The following is a 22,171-nucleotide window of genomic DNA, read 5'->3' as shown; positions in this document are numbered from 1 at the left end:
CCCTGCCTCTCCCCAGCATTTGGTGATCACCAGCAATCCTTAGCATTCCTTGGCTTGTAGACGCATCACTCCAGTTTTTGCCTCTGTCTTCACATGGCTGTCTTCCCCGTGTTCCTATGACTAAATCTCCCTCTTCTTGTATCCAGTCATTGGATTAGGACCCAAACATATCTAGTATGACTTCATCTTTAACTACATCTGCAAAGACCTTATTTCCAAATAAGGTCACGAGCACAGACTCCACATGGACATGAATTTGGGGTATACTATTCAACCCTGTTACTGCTGGTTGGTCCTGCAGGATCTAAAATTAAGAACATTTTTTTTTCTTTCCTTGCGTTTTCCAGGAAGAGCCTAACAAATGTGTCTTTCTTTGCTCTTGGGCAGAGGAACAAGAGGAAGGCCCCTTTATACTCCATCCAAGACAACTTGAGCAAAGGATAGGCTTCAAAGGTGCCCAGGGATGGGCCCAGCAGATGGCCTGGCCAAGGGCAGGGCTGAGAGGCAGGCTGCACAGCCAACGGCAGTGCCTCTTGGGGAGGAGGGAGCGTGAGTCTGTAGCCTGCTTGGCATGGCCTGGTCCTCTACAGACATTGCCTCATTTAGCTGCAGGGATGCTTCCTACGTTTCTCTGGTGAAGAGCTTCAGTATTAGCAACCTCAGATGACTCTACACACAAGAAAGAACATCCTCTAGAAAGCTTATTCTGAGCTTCCCTGTGCAAAAGACAGGGGAAGGTGACGCCTCGGGGCTGGGCGTGGGAAATCTGGCCAGTGCCACAGTTCCTTGGCAATGTCACCTAGGGAAAAGTCCAGGGGATGCCCAACAGCCAGCTCTTTGCAAAGCCCTGGGTTATCTGATGGTGAAGTGGACACAGGAGCGGGGCAGCCTCCATCCCTCAGATGTTCCAGACAACCAGCTTAGAGAGAGCTGGGGATATGAAGTTAAGGGACTCTTCATCTGCATCTTTCATCCCTGCATCATTATCATCATCGGAGAGGAAGCGTGATGAAGAAAGCTCCAGGTGGTCTGTTAGAGCCGAAAGGAGAGTTCTCAGGTCCTCCCCTCAACCAGGGCCTGCAGCCCCTTCTCTCTGCCCCCTCGGTCCCTCACCTACAACTGGAGACTCCGGACAAATCTCTGGCCCTGAGAGGCTTTCTGGGGCATCCAGGTCTGCCTGACATCTAGAGCCTGGGAAAGGAGAGAGGGAGGGTGCCAAGAAGGCATGGGGTTATGCTTTTACCTGAACCACAGGAAGGGGACCGCCCTACCCCAGCATACCCGCAGCTGCTCTTCCAGGGACGGGAAGTCAGCTGAGTACCGAGCAAACAGCGTGCCTGGGGGGAGGGGTTCAGACACCTGGGCGGTCCGCTGGGCCATCCACTACTCTTCCGGGCCACACTGGTTCCCACACTCAGGAGGCCAGACGGAATGGGGATTAAGAGCCTGGGTTTTCCTCCTGGTTCAGTTCGCCTCCTCAAAGTTAGGAGACCGGGGCAGGTCTCTGAATCTGCTCCCCATCTGTGACAATGGGGATAATAACGGTCCCCACTTCCTAGGGTTGTTCTCATAGATCAGTGAGCGAACAGCCACGTTGCCCAGGACATAGTGAGTGCTGGGTCAACACTGGCTGCTCTGATGCCCCTGAGAAGGGGCTGAGCCCTGGACCAACTATTTCTTGCAAATAATCTGGCATTTAACTAGTGGCCTGACCTGCTTAGGGGAGAAATGGCGCCCTCTTGGCAGGCCCACCTGGTCTAGTAAGTCTCCTTGGGAAAGCAGTCATGCCTATCTCCACTTCACACACTGCATGAGCTCTCCCTACACCAGGGCCCCTCTCTGGCTGGCCTGCCCAACCACAGGACAATCAGGCTTTTAGCCAGGCAGTTACAGTAAGCCAGGCCCGCCCTTCCTTACATGGGGTACCACTGCTCCCCGGCCCTGAGCCTCGGTTCCCAGAGAGGAGACAAAGGGGGATCAAGAGCCCCTTACCAGCCTGGTATGCCAGGGTTGGCTCTTAACCCCACCCCCAGGGCATGCTGGTTTTCCCAGCGATTTCCAGGGGCCGCTTAGTCCTGGCAACCAACTGGTCCAAGCTACAAAGGGCAGCTGAAGCAGCAACTAATGTTCAGGAGAGGCTGACTCACTTCAGCCAGGCTGGGCCCTCTGTTAATATTCTTGGACCTCAGCCTGGGATTCCTGCAGGTTCCGACAGCAAGTTGAACCATCCTTTTGTATAAGGCGGGTTCCAAGGTAACCCTGAGGGGAAAGGAGGTGGGGAGAGCCCTGGCAGGGGTGTTATCCACCCGAAGCTCCAGGCCTGGGGGACGGGATGTTGACAAGGAGGACCTAACTGATCCCAGGCCTGATTGAGGAGGGAGCGGGGAGAAGGGAAAGAGGACCCCATCTACAGTGCACAGGGCACATTACATAATTATTCTATTTTAATCACAACCACCCTGTATGGTAGCTATGACTAATCGCTGGTTAATAGATAAGGAAACTGAGGCTGGGAGAGGTTAAGGAGGTTAGCGGGTGGGTGGAGGTCGGTGAGGGGTGGTGGCTGCATGGGCAAAAAGTGACGTCAGGCACCTTTTAGACTCTCAGCCTCAGGGTCCAAGGAGGGTAACAGCGGGGAGCCTGTGCTGGTTTCCCCCCCCCCTCCCCCCCGCGAGGCGCACCTCTTGGTGGGCAGGGCAGGCACAGAGCCTCCTCAGGACACCCTGGTCCAGGACTGCATCTGACTGGGCCACCGCGGGGGCGGGGGACGGGCTCGGGTTGGGGTGTCCCTGGAGGCGGGTCTCCGCCACCCTTCCCCCGCCGGCGGGATCTCCCGACTCCCCTGCCCGGGCGGGGCCCCGCGCCAGGACCCGGACCAGGACCGGACCGGGACCTCGGTCCGGACGCGCCTCGGCTTCACCACCCCCCCCTTCCGGGTGCGTGCCCATGGCAACCGCTCCTCTCCGGGCCACGTTTAAAGGGGAAGTGTACACACACGCACATGCCCCATCGCGCCGCCAGCTGCGGATTCCTCAGCCCTTCCATCAGCGCGGCCGGCCCCCGACGACGGGCTTCCTCGCGGACTGTGAGGTCAGCGCCCCGCCCCGCCGCCCCGCGGCTGGCCCAGCGCCCGGCATCCCGGCCCCCGGTCCCCGATCCCTGCCGCGCACCCGGGTGCCCGTTCCCCGGCGCGTCCCCGAGCTGCGGCGGTCCCTCGCGCCCGCCGCCCGCCGCCCCCGGGCCTCCAGGCCGAGCCCTATTTCGGGCGCTGGCGCCGCGGGCCGGGGCAACCCTGCCCGGAAGGGAGGCTATTCTGGGCCGGGCAGCCCGAGCAGCTGCGGCCCCAGGGCTTCCCGGCAGGGTGCGCGCCCGGGACAGAGGGCACGCTGGGGCAGGGCTCCCTTCCCTCCCCACCGCCCCACCTTCCTCCCAGGCCGCGCCCAGCTCCCTCCTCTATTTTGGCCAGACCCAGGTCCTTCCCTAGGCCGGGAACATTCTCTGGTGCCAGGTCACTGACTGAATGTCCAGAGCCTGTGGCCACGGTGCTCCCTCATCAGTGCCCACCACGCAGGTGCTGGCGCCTGCGCCTCTCCGCCCCTCTGCTCCCATCTCTCGGTCTGGGGTGGTCTTCCCAGCACCCTGTGCTTGCCTGGGCACAGCCAGTGTCCCCATGTGTCCCATTTGCCTGCCCTTCCTGACTATCGCCCATCACCTATGTGTCCATATGGTTCAGTGTTGAATTCCCAGTGCCCAGCACAGGATGGGTGCCCCCCAAATGGTCATTAAATGAAAGTTGTTAAACTGTCACATTGAGGACACCAAACTCCAGCCCCTTGGGATCTTTTTACATCCTATCCAGCTAACCCATCTGATGAGCATATGCTCCAGCTGCCCCCTGGATCCCTTCCCCCACCAGAGGGAGTGGCCGCTTCCATGGGTAGCCTGGGCTTGGTGGTTGAAGCCTTGAGCATCTGCACATGTGGCCCTGGTCCCCTTGGGTCTACTCTGTAACCTTAGGACCCATTGCTGGACTCATCAGGGCCACACTCTTCCATCTATGAACCAAGATAAGACTATCTGTGGCCTATCCCACATCATGGTTGTAAGGAGACAAAATATATGTGACACCATCAGAATGCAAGTCACAGCCATCATCTAACCTAACCGAAATCCCATCTGAGCACACTCAGGGAAGGGAAGAGGAGGGAAACTAACATTGCCAAATTCTCTGCTAGGTGTTTTATTTATTTTTTAAAAAAATTTTTAGGTGTTTTAAATACGTCATGTTGTTTAGCCCAGCACTAATCAAACTTTGTCAGCACAAGCCACTTGGATCTTGTTAAAATGCGGAGGCCCTGAGATGCTTAATTTCCAACCAGCCCCAGGTGGTCTTCATCCCGCCAGCACCATGTGCACCACGTTAGAAGAAGAGAGGGGGAATCGACACAGCGGTCCACACAGCGGTCCTCCTGGTGTTCAGATGAAGCATTTGAGGTTTAAAGAGATTAAGTGGCTTGCTTCAGTAACGAGGCCAGCGCCCAGGCCCAGCTGGCCCACAGAATGTCCTCTGCCCCTCCAGCATTAGCTGCTGGGTCCTCAGATGCCCCACTTTTAGCCCCAGGCTTTTCCCCACTGCAGTTTACGCCCCGCAGCTTTTCTTTCAAATTATCACACTAGTACCTGTGAGTAAAACACGTGTACCAAATGTATACTTAAACTCAGTGAAAATAAATAAAAAATCAATTGTATGTTAATAAAAAATAAAACTTATCCCCATGCCCAATTCCTCTCACCTCACTCCCCAGAAAAAGAAATACGGTCTACAGGACTTCCCTGGAAGTCCAGTGGTTAAGACTCCGCACTTCCAACGCAGGGGGCACGGGTTCAGTCTCTGGTCGGGGAACTAAGATCCCACATGCCGTGTGGAGTGGCCAGAAAATAAAGTAAAATAAAAGTCATCTTAAAAAAAAAAAAAAAGGAATATGTTCTACAGTTTACTGCTGATGCTTTATGGTGCCATATAGTTTTGTTTACACCGTGGGTTGGCCAGGGTTAACACTGTGGGATATGGGTAAAAGGTCAGGCAAAAAGCCACCAGACCTGGGATGGAAATCGTGTGTGTGAGAGAGAGAGAGAGAGAGAGAGAGAGAGAGCAAGCAAGCGAGGGAAGAAAGTGTGGTTCAAATATGGGCCCAGGAAGAGTCAGGAAACCACTTTCTCCCCAGGGCCCTTTACTTCCATCTTTCAGGGCAAGCTGGAACAGGTGAGGGGAAACCCAGCTACACGGGCACCCTGGCTCATGAATAAGTAACAGCCACCCGATGCTTTGACTCACTCGTCAATAGATGGTTGACTTCCTGACAGAGAGGCTAGCGCCTTCACACTGACACGTGTAAGTGAACGGGTAATCAATTGACAATTAATTACAAGTGGAAGTGACTGGGAATCCAGAACTGCTCATTCAAAACTCCGTGGGGAAGGAAGGCCGCGTTTTCCAGATGTGCGTCTGTGTCAAAGGCCAGAGCTGCAGCGGAAATACTCCAAGTGGTGTCCTAGTTTCCTGAAAGAATAGCATTTGCCCAGTCTTGAGGGGGCTTACTGTCCGGGGGGGCAGTGGCCCTGGGGCCAGAGCGTGTGGGAACTTGGCTGGCGAGGTCAGGTCCTGGTCCCGCCAGCCACTCACTGCCAGTGAGGATGGGGCCACCCTGCAGAGGGCCCTGGATCCCTGGCCTGATACTTGGTAGGTGCTCAAGGTGGGGGTGGGGAGGGGGGTTACTCCTTTCCCCCTCCTTTCACCTGCTCAGCCCCACTGGGTGCCCCAAATCCATTCCTCAATTCTGGGGCTGAAAAGAGGCTTAACAAGTCTAGTTTCCCTTCAAGACAAACATTTCTTCAGACTTGGGTAATTGGGGAAAAGTCACAGGTCTCATTTCTGAGAGGGAAGGAGGCCCACACCATGGGGGCAGGGCTGGGTGAGAAGGGGAGGGAGGACTGGGAAATCTCACGGCTCTCACTTCTGCTTTGCGGGTTATGGGTGCTGAGCTGCCCATAGCCCTCTCCTCTCATAACTTCCTCTGAAGAGCCCACTGACCATTTGCATATGTCTCATTGAAATTCCCGATCAGAGCTCACCGTCTCCTCCCCTCGGCCCCCAGAGGGTAGCTGGAACTTCACTGGGGAACCAAAGACTGGGGACAAGTGGCCGTGGGACAGCGCTGATAGCCCCAAACCTTCCCCGGCTGATTCACCCTTATTCAGTAGATGGACCATTTTTCCTAGAATGTTGCAACAGGGGTATTAGGGTTTTTCCAGAACTTTCCACCCTCGATGACCCAACTCTGAACCCCTCAAGTGGAACTCAAGATGACTCTCACTGGCAAGGACTGGGCACTTGCCCTCTGACCTTGGTGTCCCCTCCGTTTTATGCTTTCTCACAGAGCAGAGCTCAGTCTCCTGAGAACGGCCTCATTGTGCATCCAGCCATGCACACAGCAGGCTCTTGGCCTGTGTTTTGCTTTCTTAATACATATTTGTTGAATGGATGGGATGACTGGAAATTACTTACCCCTGATGAAGAAACAGGAAGGCAACACCGCTTTAAAATTCTTTAAAAAAAAAAAAAAAACTATCCTGATATTACCCGCTTCATCTTTATGCGCCTTCATTTTACGTTGTAAGCTCTCCAATTCCAAACCTAAGTTCTTAGTCATTAGATTCTAAGCTCTTTGAGGGCAAGCCAATTCTCATCTATCTTTTCTCTCCCCAATCCCCGGTTCATAGTCACATAGTCGATGCCCAGTAGATTTTGTTATATTGGATCACGTTGCCTTTCTTAGCCAGTATTTAGTAAGGCAACCCCTTATAGAGCCAGGCATGGCATCAACAGTTAATCTTGGGCCGAGCTGACCGATCACAGTGGCGGTGGGGATGATGATGGTCTTTATTCCAGTGAAGAGGCTGATGTTTGAGCTCCAGGAAAGGAATTTTCCTTCTTTCTTTCTTTTTTTTTTTTTTTTTAATATTTATTTATTTATTTGGCTGTGCCGGGTCTTAGTTGCGGCATGCAAGATCTTCATTGCAGCATGCAGGATCTTTAGTTACGGCATGCATGCGGGATCTAGTTCCCTGACCAGGGATCAAAGTTGGGCCCCCTGCATTGGGAGCGTGGAGTCTCAACTTCTGGACCACCAGGGAAGTCCCCAGGAAAGGTATTTCATTGTGGGGGTCACTTGCACGTGATTTCCTATGGGTTAATGATAGCTAAGGAGAGAGACACTGGGATTTGTCAGATGGGTTCCCTAGACTTTAAGGGACGTTTTTCCAAAAAGTTCAGGGAAACTCTGGCCCAAAAAAGCTATAGGCCCTAGGAGTGAAAATGGGTCAAGGAAAATCATGAACTAGGAAAAAAAATCCACAGATCAATCTAATCGCAAGTGAGCTCTATGAGAAAAGAGTGCTGGTGGCTGGGGTACTAAATAAAACACTTCTAAGGACTTGCCTGGCGGTCCAGTGATTAGGACTTGGCGCTTTTCACCGCCGGGGCCCGGGTTCAATCCCTGGGCAGGGAACTAGCCGCATGGCGAGGGCAAAAAAAACAACAAAAAAACACTTCTAGGAAACTGAGGTCATATTTCAAAAAGATAAGGAGAGAAGAGGGAGGAAGGGAAGGAGGGAGGGCTCTCCACCAACAGTGACCCCTCAGGGGCAGACCCAGTCCTTAGGGGAGAAGACTGAATTGTGTCCAGTAAAGGAAGAGGAGAGAGAAAACTGCCTTGATTGAGCACCTACTGTGTACCGGCCCATCCCCAAACTCTGTCAATCTCACCCAAGCACTAAAGAGCAGGGGCTTTTGTATCTTTCTCACGAGGGAGCCACGCAAGGCAGCCACACCCTCACCCCTTCCCCAGATGGCCTCCCAAGGCCATGCGGACCTGCTCCAAGCTTACCTGCTTCTCAATCAAATTCAGAAAGGAAGGAGGGCCGGGGGAGGCTAAGAGAGAACTGAAGTCAGAGACGGGAGAGGAGACCGACCGTGAGAGTGGGCAGGGAGGCTCTGAATCAACTCGTGTCAGCCCAGGGCAAAGCCATCACCATCCTGGGACCGTGGGGATGGGTGGCGGGAGGTCACAACCCTGGCTGCACTTTCTCTCATCCCTGAGATTGGGCGAGGGACCAGAAGATGGGCAAACCAGGCCCCACTGGGGCAGAAACCAGACTTCGGGAACTAGAAACCAGCGAGTATGATGTTAATCACCAGCAAAACTCTAGAATGAATCATTAAATAAATTCGTTTATTCATGCCCTTAGTCAACAAATATTTACGGAGTGTGTCTAAGTACAAGCTACTGTGTTAGGCATTACATTGGGGTGGACTGCTCCCTAAAGAATCTTAGGGGCTACAAGCAGGGAGAAGATAGTGTATAATTATTGTAATGGAAATAGGTTCACATGAGAAGTATAGATAAACACTGTGGGGAGTCAGAGGATACTTAGAAAAGGCAGAGTATAAGATCTGAACTTGTTTCAGGCAAGGAACAAGACATGTTCATAATAGGTTTATGTAGCAAGGTTTATAAAGGCAAAAAAATTGGAATCCAGTAATGCAGGGTCTGTTGAATAGATATCCTGAAAATGGAATACTACACAGCCAATCAAAATAGTTTAGCTGTACACTTATTTATATGTGAAGATATTCACAAAACATTAGTAAGTTAAAGAAGCAGATAACAAAAGAGTATTTAGGTATGATGGCATTTTTATGAGTTTTTTGGCATACATACCTCTAGATGTTTTTAGAAACTTGTAGAAATATATACCAAAATGTTTGAAGTGCTTATCTCGGCCTAGGGAGATTTGGAATGCTTTACAATTCTTTTTCATCTATCTGGAAGTGATAATAAAATGAATACTGACTATCCTTTTTTCAAGGATAAAAAAAAATTTTTTAACTTACTATTAGCAACTCAGGCCAAATAAGTCCTTTCTTCTTTGACAGGATTGTCAGATCATAGAAATACTATGGATAGGGAATTCCCTGTTTCCTGGCAATTCAGTGTTTAGGACTCCACGCTTCCACTGCAGGGGGCCCGGGTTCGATCCCTGGTCGGGGAAATAAGATTCCGCAAGCCATGCAGCTCGGCCAAAAAAAAAAAAATTGCTATGGATATAGAATACCTTGATTCCATTAGAACATTTGGCTTTCTGTGATCGCCTTATGGAAGACATTGAAAAAGGTAGCCTTGAAAATAGCATGGTTAGGTTGTAGCAGGTAGAAAGAATTACTAAAAACAAAACAAAAAGCATAGGACTTCCCTGGTGGGCCGGTGGTTAAGTGTGCTTCCACTGAAGGGGGTGAGGGTTTGACCCCTGGTCAGGGAAGTTCCACATGCGGCGGTGCAGCCAAAAAGGAAAAAAAAAAAAAAAAGTAATTGTATGGGACTTCCCTGGCCATCCAGTGGTTGAGACTCCACGCTTCCACTGCCGGGGACATGGGTTCGATGCCTGATGGGGGAACTAAGAGCCCGCCTGCCTCGCAGTGTGGCCAAAACACAAATAAACAAACAAAAAACCAAAAAAAGCAATTGATTAGGAAACAATGTCCATCTGGAGGTAAGTCTTTAGAGATGTGCCACAAGTCTCTGGCCTTGCGGAATATTTTCATCCGTGACCTGGATGAAGACCATGAAAGCATATGACCAGATTTTCAGATAAAACAAAGTCAGGGGGTGGGGGGGATAATCCAACTCATCTGGATTCAAAAATGATGACAGGCTGGAACAATAGCTTGAAAGAGACACATGAGATTGAAAAGGATTGAATAAATAGTCCTGAATCAGATGCCCCAGGAGCCCTAGAACTGGGGGGCCTCGGAGGAAAGACGTGGAAGTATGAAAACTCACATTCTGTGAGGGGCAGGATGTTTCCCTGAGAGAAGAGAAGGATGATGGTTTCACCAGCTAGTTGACAGTCATGGGGAGATGGCTTCCCCCCAGATCAAAGAACAAGGGAAGTATCCAAGAGGCTGATTTCAACTCAGTACAATGAAAGGGGAAACAGCGTTCCTCTGAATGCCAGGTACTCAGAGCACTGTCTCATCCAGCTGTCCCAAGAACGCACCTCATTGTCCCTGCAGGAACCTGGGACTGTAGGGGTCCGGGAGCCTGCCGTTGACAGGACTGCTCCAGCAGAGGCCGGCTCACCCCCGGGGAGGCTGGACCAGAGGACACCCAGCTCCCTTTCCAACTGGCTGGGAGCACCTCCCCTGGGTCTGTTTGCACCAAGGAAGTGGGAAGTGACCCTGCAAAGCCGAGACGGGGCCCTTGAACGGGGGTGGCCCGAGGGAAGCCACCACTGGCTGACTGGCTGTTGGAGAAATGACAATAGCCTGCCTGATGACAGCACAGAGGAGGGCAGGCAAGGGAAGGAGAGAAAACAAAAGAAACAAACAAACAAAATAAAGAAAGAAAAAGAAAGGAAAAAAACAAAAATAAAAAAATGAAGAAACAAACAAAAAAAAACAGATAAAAAAGGGAAGGAGGCAAAGACGGAACAGAATGGAAAATCAAAAGCGAGAAAGAGGAGCAAAGGGAAACACACAGGAGAGGGACAGTCGGGAACAGGGGAACAGATCGGGCAAGTGAGCGGCTAGGAGGCTGCAGAGGAAGCCAGAGAGAGACTGGCCTGGAGGTGGGCACCGGCACCAGGCAGCCCCGGAAGGGATCTCTCACCCACCAAGCGGGGTAAGAGGAACAGGCGCAGGGTAGGTGTGGGCGGGGTTTGGGGCCAAGGACTGGTGCTGGGCCTGAGTCACCCTCGATCAGACACTCAGTCTGCCTGAAGCCATGCCCGGGCACCCGACGTGTCAGGGAGTGCGGAGTGCTGGGAGGCTTAGGAAAATAAGGAAGCCCTCCTCCCGGCCACCCGTCCTGATCCACCCTGGAGCTGGTAGACAAAGTGTGGACACAGGAAAGACCACGAAGAGTCAAGGAGAACGCACAGCCCACCTCAAGGAGTGATAAAGGCGGGGTGGACTCTGGAGTCAGGAAGACGCGAGTTCAGACCCAGACTTGGTACTGTGTAGCCTCCAGAAGTTCCTTAACGTCTCTGAGCCTCAGTCTCCCTCTGTGTTATGAGGATACATGAGACAGCAGATGTGCAAGCACTGGGTCACTTTTATGACCACCCTCATAAATGTGTTCATGCCTTAATTTTGAAGCGAGTAATCCCAGCCCTAAGTGAGAAGAAAAGCTGAAACGGTCAGGGTGTCTTGGAGGGAAGACACAGCCTGGGCCCTGAGCAACCTTCGTTCACTAACTAGTCCAGGTGCTGGTTTTGAACCCACCGATCAGAGAGTAGACAGGTTCCCAGCACAGGTCTCCAAGGCAAGCGGGAAATGCCATAGAGCTTGAGCCTTCACAGGCTGGAAGGGCCTGGGCCCCGGGGACCTGGGCACCCGGGTGTCTGTGTGACTTCTGGGTGCTAACAAGGTCCCTGGTGAAGGCACCTGGCTGGGGCATCTGGCAGGGTCGGGGACCGTGGCAGCGGCTGCCAGCTTTGCAGACAGTGGGGAATCCTTAAGGAGTGTCCAACATTGCCCACATGCCCACAGATGGCCATGAAACGCCATAGGCTGTGGGCAGAGCTGGCAGAGGGCAAGTTCAGCCAGCCCCCACGGGGCCCGGCTGGCGGAGTGCTCCAGGCCCAGCCTCTAGAGTGGCACTCCCTGGGCACATCACTGTGGGGTGCAGACCCCCCTCACTGGGGGCCGTGTCTGACCTGGGGCATCAGCTGCTGTCCCAGCCTCCAGGTGGGAGGGGGCAGAGCCATCCATGAGTCACCGTGCCCACTTCCTGCCACATGGAAGCCATGGCTGAGTCACCGGCCCCCCAAAGGGAAAGACTGGCCACAGGGCCGGAAAGCTGGAGCCCTATGGTGGCAGGAGTGGTGCGGGGGGGCTGGCACTGTGATGCCACTGCTGCCCTGTCCCACGGCCGAGGTGCCTCCTGCAGAACCTGGGGTCCTCCAAGTAGCACCGACCCGCCGCCAGCAGGACTGGCTCTTTGCTGGTATTTCCACACCCCCCAACCCCTGGCAATAATAACTGTATCATGCCCTTCAAAACAAAACAAAACAGAAAAGCCCAACTTTTTGTTTTGAAGTAACTTCAGGCTTACAGAAAAGTTTCAAAAATACTACAAAAAATTACAGTATACGCTTCACCCAAATATCCCAAATGTTAACATTATACCACGTTTGTGTTACCATTTTCTTTCCCCCTCTCTCCCCATTTTTCCCCTAGGCCACTTGAGAGTAAGTTGCAGACATGATGCCTCTTTCCCCTGAAACACTTCGGCGTGTGTGTCCTAAAAGCAAGGGCATGTCTTACAGAATCAACATCAACGTCAGGAAAGGGACTTTGCATCAGATGCTTTTTATGTGCCTTCTCAGATGCTCCTGGCCTACAGGGTCAGCCCTGGTGGGGGTCTCCACCTAGCCGCACCTGGCGTGGGTCCAGCACCCCGAGCTCTTCCCTCCCGCCCCGCCTGGAGTGCTGAAGGACCACTCGGCATCCGTGAAGTCTGGGACGTCAATTTGCTGGAGGGTGAAGCCGTGTATAAATTCTCCCTTCCTCCCGGCATCTGTGCTCCGGTCCATTTTATTCAGTCTCTTGGAAGACATCCCAGGAGACAGCAATCAGTCACATTACATTCTCAGGGGCAGGCTGTCACACAGGGCCTTGCACTCAGAAGAAAGCCCAGTGCTTGGGGTTTAGTGCTCTGCAGTCACCTTGAAATTCTTCATAATTTTATCTTTCAATCTGTGTTTTCTACAGATGGAACGATGGAGCTTGCACTGGGGATTGCACCTCGGCTCTCACGTGGTCCTGCCTCCCGCCTTCCAGGGATGGGTTCTTGGTCACGGCTCTCCCATCCCCGACCGGAGACCCCTGCCACCAGCATCCCAGCCTTACTGCTCCCCGAGCCCTTTGTCAGCATCCCCCTCAGTGGGTACTGTTCTGCTACCCATTTTACACATGAGATAACAAGAGTCTCAGAGAGGTTAACTTGCCCAAGGTCCACCAGCAATTAATGAAGCTGGATTCAAACCCAGCTCTTCCTGCTCTGAAGCCCGGGCTGTCACTTAGCCACTGACCTGGTTGTTTATGAGGTCTCTCCTCTGATCACCTAGAAGCAGTGTAATTGATCTCATTCTGTGCACCACGCTGGGACTGTACATGCAAGAAAAAGCATGGGACTTGGAGCTGGGAGTTAGGTTGCTGAGACCCATGGGAGTGACGCTGGCACTTTAGGCCACGTGGGGCCAGGACAGGCTCTCCGAGGTGGCCGAGCCGGGGCTGGGCCTGGGCCAGTGCTGTGTTCTTTCCTGAGGCCCAGTTCGCGTCTCTACCAGCTGCAGAAAGCGGGTCTGAGTCATCGGAGTCTCCGTCCCTGACTCCTCACCCCATACATCGTGCATTCCGGTCCCCGGATCTCGGCAAAACCCCACTAATTTCTTAGTTCTCCCCACCCTCTTCCCTAAAAGAAATCAAAATTTCAAGCTGGGGAGGAGGTCACTTGATCCAAGCTCTTCAGTCTGCAAACGGAGGACCTGGGTTTCAGACGCTTGCATCTGGGTGGAATTCCAACCCTGCACCAATCAACCTCTCAACATTCTCCTGACTGGGGCTGATAATAGCAGTAACTTACAGGAAGAATCCCCGGGACCATGAAATACAAGGGCCTTCTAGAGAGAGCTCCAGTGGTTGCACCTGACACTTTGTGACACCATTACCCACTGGACAGAGGCACTATTAGCTTCCCCACTTTACAGAGGAGGAAACAGAGGCTCAGAGAGGTTAAGTAACCTGTCTAAGGCAGCCCAGCTAGCAAAGCAGAGCCAAGGTCTACCAGACAACTGTGCAGAGCAACCACCCTTCCCACCAAGTGCTGGCCCAGAGGAGCAGCGGGCACTGGCCGCCCGCCCGGGGCTCCCAGAGTCCAGGGCTGCAGCCATCCCACAGCAGCCAGCCCGAAGGAGCAAGGAAACCGACCCCCTCCAGATAAACAAAGCACTTCCTCCCCATAGCCTGGGCCCAGAAGGAGGAGGTGCCCTGCACAACTGTTTATAGAGACAGATGTTTGGGACGGAAAAAGAGAGACAGCCCTCCTCCATCCCCATGGAGACAGAGGAAGTTTGCAACTTGGGCAGAGGCAACTGGAATTGAAAAAGGAGAAGGGGAAAGAAGGGAGGGAACCAGATCTGACCCGCTGGAAACAGTCTGACATTTTCAGATGCTGGTGCCTAACAAAGAGGCGTTGCCTTGGCAACCAAGCCTGCGGCCCCGGGGCTGCCAATCCCAGCCGGACCTGGGGCCAGAGCCAGAAGATAAATAAGCACACGTGGGATAAATACCGCCGAAGAGCAAATAAATAAGCACATACACACCTAGGGGCCTCTCAGCCCAGGGGCCTCCCAGGGACCACCACAAAGTGGGGAGCTACTCATGGCCCCCTCTCCTTCTCTCCTTCCTTCCTCTCTCCTTTCATCCCTCTTTATTTTCTTCCATCCCCTCTCTCTCCATCTTTCTATCCCTCCCTCCCTCCTTCCCTCTCTCTCTCTCTCTTCCCCCACCTCCTTCCTTCCTCCTTCCTTAGTCCCTCCTTTCTTTCCTTCCTTTCTTCCTTCCTTCCTCCCTCCCTAGGTGTTCAACCTTGCTCCTGCCCCGGCCTAGGAACCACATACCCATCTTGCTGGTGGCAGTTGGCAGATGGTTCCCAGCACAGCTGAGAGCAGAGGACTGCTTTTGCAGTAGAGTGAGGCCCCCAGGGGGCCCAGCATACCCATGTCCTCTCTCTCTCTGGCTGGAGACCCTGGGCATTTCAGCCTGTAATTATGGGGAAGGCAGGGGGAGAACGGGAAGAGAGCTTCGGACTTCTCCTAAGGAATCTGGTTCCTCAGAATTCCTCTGCCTGGCTCCCCAGTCCTTTCTTCTGCACTCACTCCCCATTGTCATCTCACTGCCCCCAAAGCCGTGATGTCCATTGCGGGATCTACCCTGTGGCTACCAGCAAGCTGACCTCTCCCAAGACCCTGTTGCCTCACTACACCCCCATCACCGGAATCCCAGCCTTCTCCTCCTCCAGCCCCACTGGATGATCCTGGTCTCTCTCCTCCTTGCCTCTCTCCAGGGGAGAGGGGAGGGGGCGGATGGGGGAACGTCTGATGAACTCTGGCCGAGGAGATGGGAATCCCTGAGGCCAGGATGTTCTGTGGGAAAGAGCTAGAAGGGAGAGCTGAGCTGCAGTGGTCCTGGGGTCAGGGCCTGCCAGTCCAAAGGAGGTGCCCGTACCTTCCTGCCCTCAACCTCAGAAACCTCCCGAGATGTCCCATGATGGGAAGGCAGGCCACAGCTGGACCACATGTTTATCCAGCCTGGCCCGCCCAGGAGTGCGCCCCAATTCCCAGGCTGACGACGGGACTGGAAGGTGTCATGGTAATCATCCCCCTTTGATACGTGGGGAGATTAACACTTGGCAATAAGGGCTGGGCTGGAGGCCGAGTAGAGGCCTTGGCCAGTGGGGACGTGTCCACAGCTGGTGGGGAGGGGAGGACAGCTGTTGCAGGCTGTGTTACGGGTGGCTCAGATGGGAGGCTGAGGAGGGGCGACGGGTGACTACGGAATGGGATCCATTGTTCCTGGGTCTAGCCCTGGGAAGGAAGCCCAGAATCGAGTCACAAAGAAGGCCACCATACGGAAGGACAGGGGCCTTTGGGAGGACAGAGGCTGTTGGGAGCCTCCATCAGCTGCCGAGCAAGCCTGGTACCCAGGATGAAAGGCAGGCTGGGCTCCCTGATGTCTCGAGAAGACTGGCCACACCTTCTAGAAGCCTAGCTTCAGGACAGAGGCCCAGGACCAGGCCCTTGCTGCCCGGCCACCCAGGAAGCAGTCTGCAGGCTCAATTCCTCCTCTGTCCCAGCTAGCTGGGTGACCCTGGGCAGGTTACTTAACCTCTCTGGGCTTCAGTTACCTTGTCTATAAAATGGAGATAATAGCTATGTCTCACTCAGATGTTGTGAAGATCAAAAGAGACAATATGTAGGAAGCACGCTTAATTGTCAAACACTCATTGAGCACCTACTGTGTGCCAGGCTCAGTCCTGGGCTGTCTATTAGGAAAGAAGTAGTGCAGGGCATTGTGGGTATGTCCAACGGGATGTTCCCACCTGGTCAGGGAAGGGATGTGTCAGCTATAGCCTAAGGAGGATTTAGCCAAGGGGGCAGCCTAGAACAGGGGGGCAGCAAACTGTAGCCCACAGGCCAAACCCAACTTTGCCACCTGTTTTGGTTCAGCCCATGAACAAAGAATGTTTCTACATTTTTAAACAGTTGAAAAACAAACCAAAAGAATACTACTTCATGACATGTGAAAATTACATGAAATTCAAATTTCAATGTCCATAAATAAAGTTTTATTAGAACACAGCCACACGCATTGGTTTGTTAATTCTCTATGTCTACTTTTCATGCTACAATGGCAGAGACGCAAATAAGGACCACCTGGCCCTTTTCAGAAAAAGTTTGCTGACTCCTGGCCTTGGGAAATCATGTTCAAAGGCCAGGGGGTGAGAGAGAGAAAAACTTTCTGGGCCCTGGGAGAAGCCCACTGGGGATGGAGTGGAGCGATGGAGAGATTGCAGGTTGGCAGTAGGGGGAGGGAGGCCACAGAGATGACCCGCCCACCATATCCCAGCCAGGAGAGGACAAGAGCTGAGGGTGGGTAGGCTCTGCTCAACTGCCACCAGCCGGGTGCCAACCTGCACAAGCCTGCTGGGGAGGGGGAGGAGAGGAGGGAGCGGGAGGAAAAGAGGGAGGGGGAGAGAGCTCCCTAGTCCTATCACCAGGAAGCAAGGAGCTGCCCATGGGGCCATGGGAAGGCTTGGAAATCAGAACATTCCCTGTCCTTTCCAAGTAAACTGGGAGAACTCTCTCCTTCTGTGGAACTTGACTACGCCTTCCTCTCTCAGGAGGCCAAGACTGGGCTCAGGGCTCAGGGAGGGAGGGATGGGGAGGGTACCAGAAGCTGCTGTCCTTATTCCAGGGAGGCCCCAGTAAGGCCCAGGGGGTATTCCCTCTACTTCTCTCCACTCCTGCTCAGCCAGAGCTGGAGGGATGCCGACACAGCAGATGGAGGGCCGTCCCAGGGGCCTGGTGTGGGCCCACATCTGGCCAGGGGATGCCGAGGTCACATGGCCTTCGGATGAGGGCAGAAGGGCATCAATGTTCAAGGATCCCCTTAGGAGGCTGGGACCATGGGGGGGCTCTCAGGGGACCCTGGGCATCTATGGGGCAAACCATCTAGCTGGGGGAGAGTGCTGCCTTCTGCCATCCCAACGCACTTGGGGGCTGCAAGATTGGGCTTAGGCAGGAAGAGTGGTACAAGCCCACGAGGTTGGGTGGAGGTGTTTCTCCTTTGCGTGGTGTTGGGAGCTGGCCTTTCACTGGAGTGCGCGGGACAGATGCATTCCTCCAGGGGTCTCCCCTCACCCCACACAGACCTGCAAACCAGGGGTGGCGGGGGTCAGGCCTCCTCAAGAAGCCGCCTTTGTGCATTTGTCTCCGAGCTCCCTTCCAGAGGTGGGGCCCCTGGGTAGCTGCCTGAGGACTAGACCCCAGGCCACCTCCTCCCCTGAGTATCTGGGACCAGTTAGAGTGACTCTATCAAGCCCTGACCCTCAGTCGTCTCAGTCGTCTTTGCTGCAGGCAAAGGGACTGGGGTGGGGGTGAGTCGCGGGAAATGCAGGTCCATTCCTGCGACAGGGCTGCAGGAGAACAGATTCCTTCGGTTAGACGGGGAGAGCTGGCTGGAGGCAGGGATTCCTGCTGCTCGGGCTGAGCCTGCCTCCGGGCCTGACTTCACAGGCTCCCTCCTCCTCCAGCCTCCTCGGCAGCACAGCTGCAAGGAGTGGGAGCCTGCGACCTCAGCCCTCCTTGCTCCCCCCCACCCCCGTCCCGGGCAGCAGGCCCTCCCCAGGCGCTGGGAGGCCTCCATCGGCAGGGCCGAGGCTCCAGGCCAGGTCTCCCGCCCTCTCCGCTGCGCCGTACCCAGTGGGCTCCATCACCCGGGGGAGCCCCACCTCCCGCCATCCTTGGCCGGGGAACCGGAACGCTCAAGTCCCTAGATGTCGCCTCACTCTTCACAGCACCTCCCAGCCAAGGTCCCCACCCTGGCCCTTTCCCACTCCTCCCTCCCTCTCTCCGAACTTCCTAAAGCCCCTCCCCTGCCTGCCTGCAAGTCACCTGACTGGGTCGCTGGAGCCCAGCTCCACCCGGATTCCCCACCCAACTCTCCCAGCTCTGGAAACGCCCGAGAGCCACTTGACGGCTTGAGAGCCGCCCCAGTGCTGCCAGCCCTCATCCAGTCCCAGCTGCACGCTCGCCCTCCAAGAACGTGCACACACCCACACAGGTGCACGCACACACGTGTACATAACGCACGCACGGTGCACACAGGAGTGCACACGCGCCCACCTGTGCACGTGCAATGCACGGTCATGGCTGCAACATACACACATAGACACGTGCACACGTTCACGTGTGCCTGCACATGCACGCGCACGCACACACACTCTTGCACCATCCAGTTGGTTTCACACCCCATGCTCCTTCCTCCCAGGCTCCTGCAATGCTCCTTCTTGCATCTCGAATGCCCTCCAGGGGCCTGCACTTGTGACTTGGGGTCAACGTGAGCTCCCCAAGGCTCTTTCCAAAATGGCACCCGCCTCACCCCTCAGGACAGTTGCACTCTCCTGCTCCCAGGAACTGGCATCTTAGGCTACAATCCATTTTTTTGCAGCTGAGATGAAAAAAAGCAAAAACCAGTTCCCTATCCCTGTCCAATATTGGTGAATGACTGGGGGGAGGGGGAGATCCCTGCCCACAAGGCTCAGTTCCACTGGGAAAGGGACTTTCCTTAGAAGGAGCAGAGGCATCTTGTATCAGCTCTTAACGATTTGGGAAGGGAAGTTGAATAGCTCTTTACTGTAATTCGAACAACTAAATTATTCATCGAGAGCGGCTGACAGAGATTGGACAGTGACCAGGGAGCCAGGAGACCCCGGCCCAGCCCCGTGACCCAGGCCTGTGGCCGCCTCCCTGCTCCTGAGGGGCTAGTGAGAGGGATCTGGGAAGACGGTGGCCCCAGGGGTCCCGCACGCACCGAGTCCATCTGGGAGGTGGGGAGGGGGGTGGGGGGAGACTGAATCGAAGGGCCCTGGCCATGTGGGGAGCCACAGGGCCCCTGGCCCCTCAGGGACTTGTCTTAATGGAGGGGTCTCACCTGCTCTGGCCAGACGGACCCCAGGCCACAGCAGGCTGGCACTGTCCTGAGAGGCCAGGTGCGCAGGGGCCTGGTTCCCCTATGCCATCCCCTTCTTCAGCCTGGAACCTTCCCTGCTGCCCTCAGAGGTTTGGGTTGGAGGGGGCATGCCCCAGAGCCCTGCCCATAGCTGAGGCCTGGCCTCCTCCTCCCACAGGAGGCTCGGGATGGGGAGACAGGGAACAGGTGGCCATGAGATCCCATCCCTCAAATTCAAAACACAGCCCAGCTGCTCATCACCCCGGCTCTGGGCACAAGGAGGAACAGTGGGCGAGAAAGGCTTCCCCCTGCTCTCCTGCCCTGCTTGGTTGGGCCTCCCCAGACACCCCCTCAGCCTGTGGCCCTCCCCAGACACCCCCTCAGCCTGTGGCCCTGTACTCTGATGGGGAGGGAGGCAGGGACAGAGAGCTCGGAATGAAGTCCTCAAGCAATTGGTTGGGGGCCCAGCTCTGTCAGTCCCAGCGGAGGGAGTGACTGGAGGAGCAGGGGAAGGTGGGAGGATGGAGTGTCCGGTAACATCCTCTTAGGTCTCCTAGCAGGAGTCTCCTTTCCCCACGAGCTTGGGGGCGGGGGAGGCTTTCTCTCTTTCTCTGCTCGTCTTCCCTCCCGCCCACGACGCCCGGATCTGGCAGGTGCTCTGTAAACACGAATGGAACGAATGAACGCACGAACGATGCAAACGGGGACCGAAGGATGGAAGGCGATCGATGCGTGAGTGCGCATGCGTGGGGCCACAGCCTCGGCGAGGGAGGCGAGGCAGCGGAGCAGGAGGGGAGAGTCGGGAGAGGACGAGAGGAAAGTAAGGGAGAAGGAGAAAAACAAGGGGGAGCCTCGTGGTGGCAGAGAACGTGCTGAGACGGGAGGTTAAAGTCAGTGTCCCCGGAGGGGGGACAGGGAGGGGCGGAAGGGGGCAGGGGAAGAGGGCGCAGCCTTTTGGAAAGTGGAGCCCTGGGGGCAGCACGTGCTGACTCACCCGCCTGCCTTCAATTTTCCCTGTTTCCTGGGGATTCTCATTTTATTTTCGGGAAAGCTGCCTGCTCCGTGACTAATTTGTTCTTAAACAAACCAAACCCAGGCGGTGGGGAGGCTGGGCGGGGCCTGAGTCACTCTCCGCCCAGGGGGACCACACCTCAGCTCTGGGCCTGGCTTCCCCCCAGCTCCTGGGGGCCCCTCAGCCCTGGCCTGAAGGTGGCTCCGATGCTCCCTGATGGGGACACCCTGGGTTTCTAGGGATCCCAGGCTGCTGAGTGAGCACCCTGACTGTCCACTGCCCAGCACAGAGCCAACGCTCAGTTCATGTTTGTTGACTGACTAACTGACTGCCTCTTTGGTCCCTCGTTCTTCTCTCTCATCAACTCCTCCTTGAACCCCTCCTCTCCCCTGAAGCCCTTCAGTTTGGTGACACAGGTTTTTACTAACAGTTACCCTTCACCAGAACCATACCCTAAGCTAGACACACAATAAATTCCTTCAGTCTGAATCTACATATCCTTGTCTGGCCCCTTGGGATGTGCTTCTAGCTGCTTTGCCATTTAGGGTGGCCCGGGGTGTCCATCTGGCAGCAGAGCCAAATCAGGGGGCAGCCTGCACCCCAGGCTTTCGGCTAGGCAGGGGGGAGATGCTGCTCCCTCAGGTTTACAGAAGAGGCCACTGAGGCTTAGAGAGGCCCGAGGTCACGAAGCCAGGAAGCAGCAGATGCAAGATTTGAACCCAGACCTCAGAGGACCTCCCAGTATAGTAGCCTGTCATCTGCTACCCTCCACTGAAGTAGGATCCAGAGCCCCAAAGACACCTCAGCCTTGGGCCTGGTGGGGCAGGATGATATAGACCCCAGTGGGAGGATCAGGGTGAGAGTGGGGGTGTTTTCTCCAACTCCAGGTCCAGCCCAGATGCAGCCACTAAAATAAACCCAGGTCTCGGAAGGCGGGTCGTATTCAAGACAAGCCATTGGCATATGGAAAGAAACACAACCTCTCTATTTCTACTCTTTATCTCATCATTTGAAAATTTCAACTTTTGTGGGTACATGATATATAAACCCAGTCATAGGGTGCCTATGGTTTATAAATAAATAAATCCACAAACTCTGGAACATTTTCTGAATGGGAGAAACAGCCCCCCACCCCAGTCGGCTGCACCCGGGGACTCACGCATAGTAGGTGCCCAATAAACATTCTGTGCCTGAAGGTGTGCCAAGCGGTTCTGGTTGGGAGGCAGCGGGTAGGGGGTTCTTACTGCGTCGGGAGACCGGCCCCGCCGGCCCATCATGGGGCCCGGGCCCACCTGCAACCTCGAGGGACGCGGCTCCGGCCGGCCCCGCCCCCTCCCGGCGCGGCACCACCCGCCTCGGCGCGGCCGCGAGGTTACCCGGAAAGGAGGCGGGCTCGCCTCTCAGCAGCTGAGATACCGCCCTACGGCTTCCCCCGCGGGTCCCCCTCCGCCTCCCGTCCGCCCGCCCGGCGGCGCGTCGGATCCCCTGGGGCTGACCCGCGCCCCGGGCGGCCCTGCGGGGGCGGCAGCCCGCGGGCGCCGCGGTGCCCAGCCCGGCCCTCGGGCGAGGCGGCCCGGGGCTGCAGTCACCGAGCGGCTCCTCGCCAGCGAGCACGTTTCCAGGAAGCACGCGCGGAGCCGGCTCGAGTTCCCGACAGCCGGCCGGGCGCGGGTGCGCAGAGACGCTGCGTCTACACCAGCGATCAATGCGCGGCCGGCTCTCCCCCCGCCGCGCGCAGCGGCAAGGGTGCCTGGGCTCATTTCAGGGGTGGCTCCCATACTCCCTTCTAGGTGGGCAGGTCGCTT

General features: G+C 55.3%; 1 protein-coding gene across 1 annotated transcript in view; it reads right to left on the bottom strand.

The window, feature by feature from the left end:
• The window catches only part of LOC309651212 (uncharacterized protein), a gene marked incomplete at its 5' end in the record, with an annotated part of 30,491 nt that extends 8,851 nt beyond the window's left edge, over window positions 1-21,640 (bottom strand). Inside the window, 3 exons of the mRNA XM_082443656.1 lie at window positions 1,114-1,191; window positions 3,002-11,032; window positions 21,526-21,640. Of these exons, the coding sequence (XP_082299782.1) occupies window positions 10,092-11,032; window positions 21,526-21,640 (1,056 nt within the window). The 3' untranslated portion in view covers window positions 1,114-1,191; window positions 3,002-10,091. The remainder of the gene's footprint in view (window positions 1-1,113; window positions 1,192-3,001; window positions 11,033-21,525) is intronic.
• Between the last annotated feature and the right edge of the window lie 531 nt (window positions 21,641-22,171).

Source organism: Balaenoptera physalus (assembly GCF_965194825.1).
Source record: "Balaenoptera physalus genome assembly, chromosome: 20".
NCBI lineage: Eukaryota > Metazoa > Chordata > Mammalia > Artiodactyla > Balaenopteridae > Balaenoptera > Balaenoptera physalus.
This window is presented reverse-complemented; position numbering and strand designations above follow the sequence as displayed.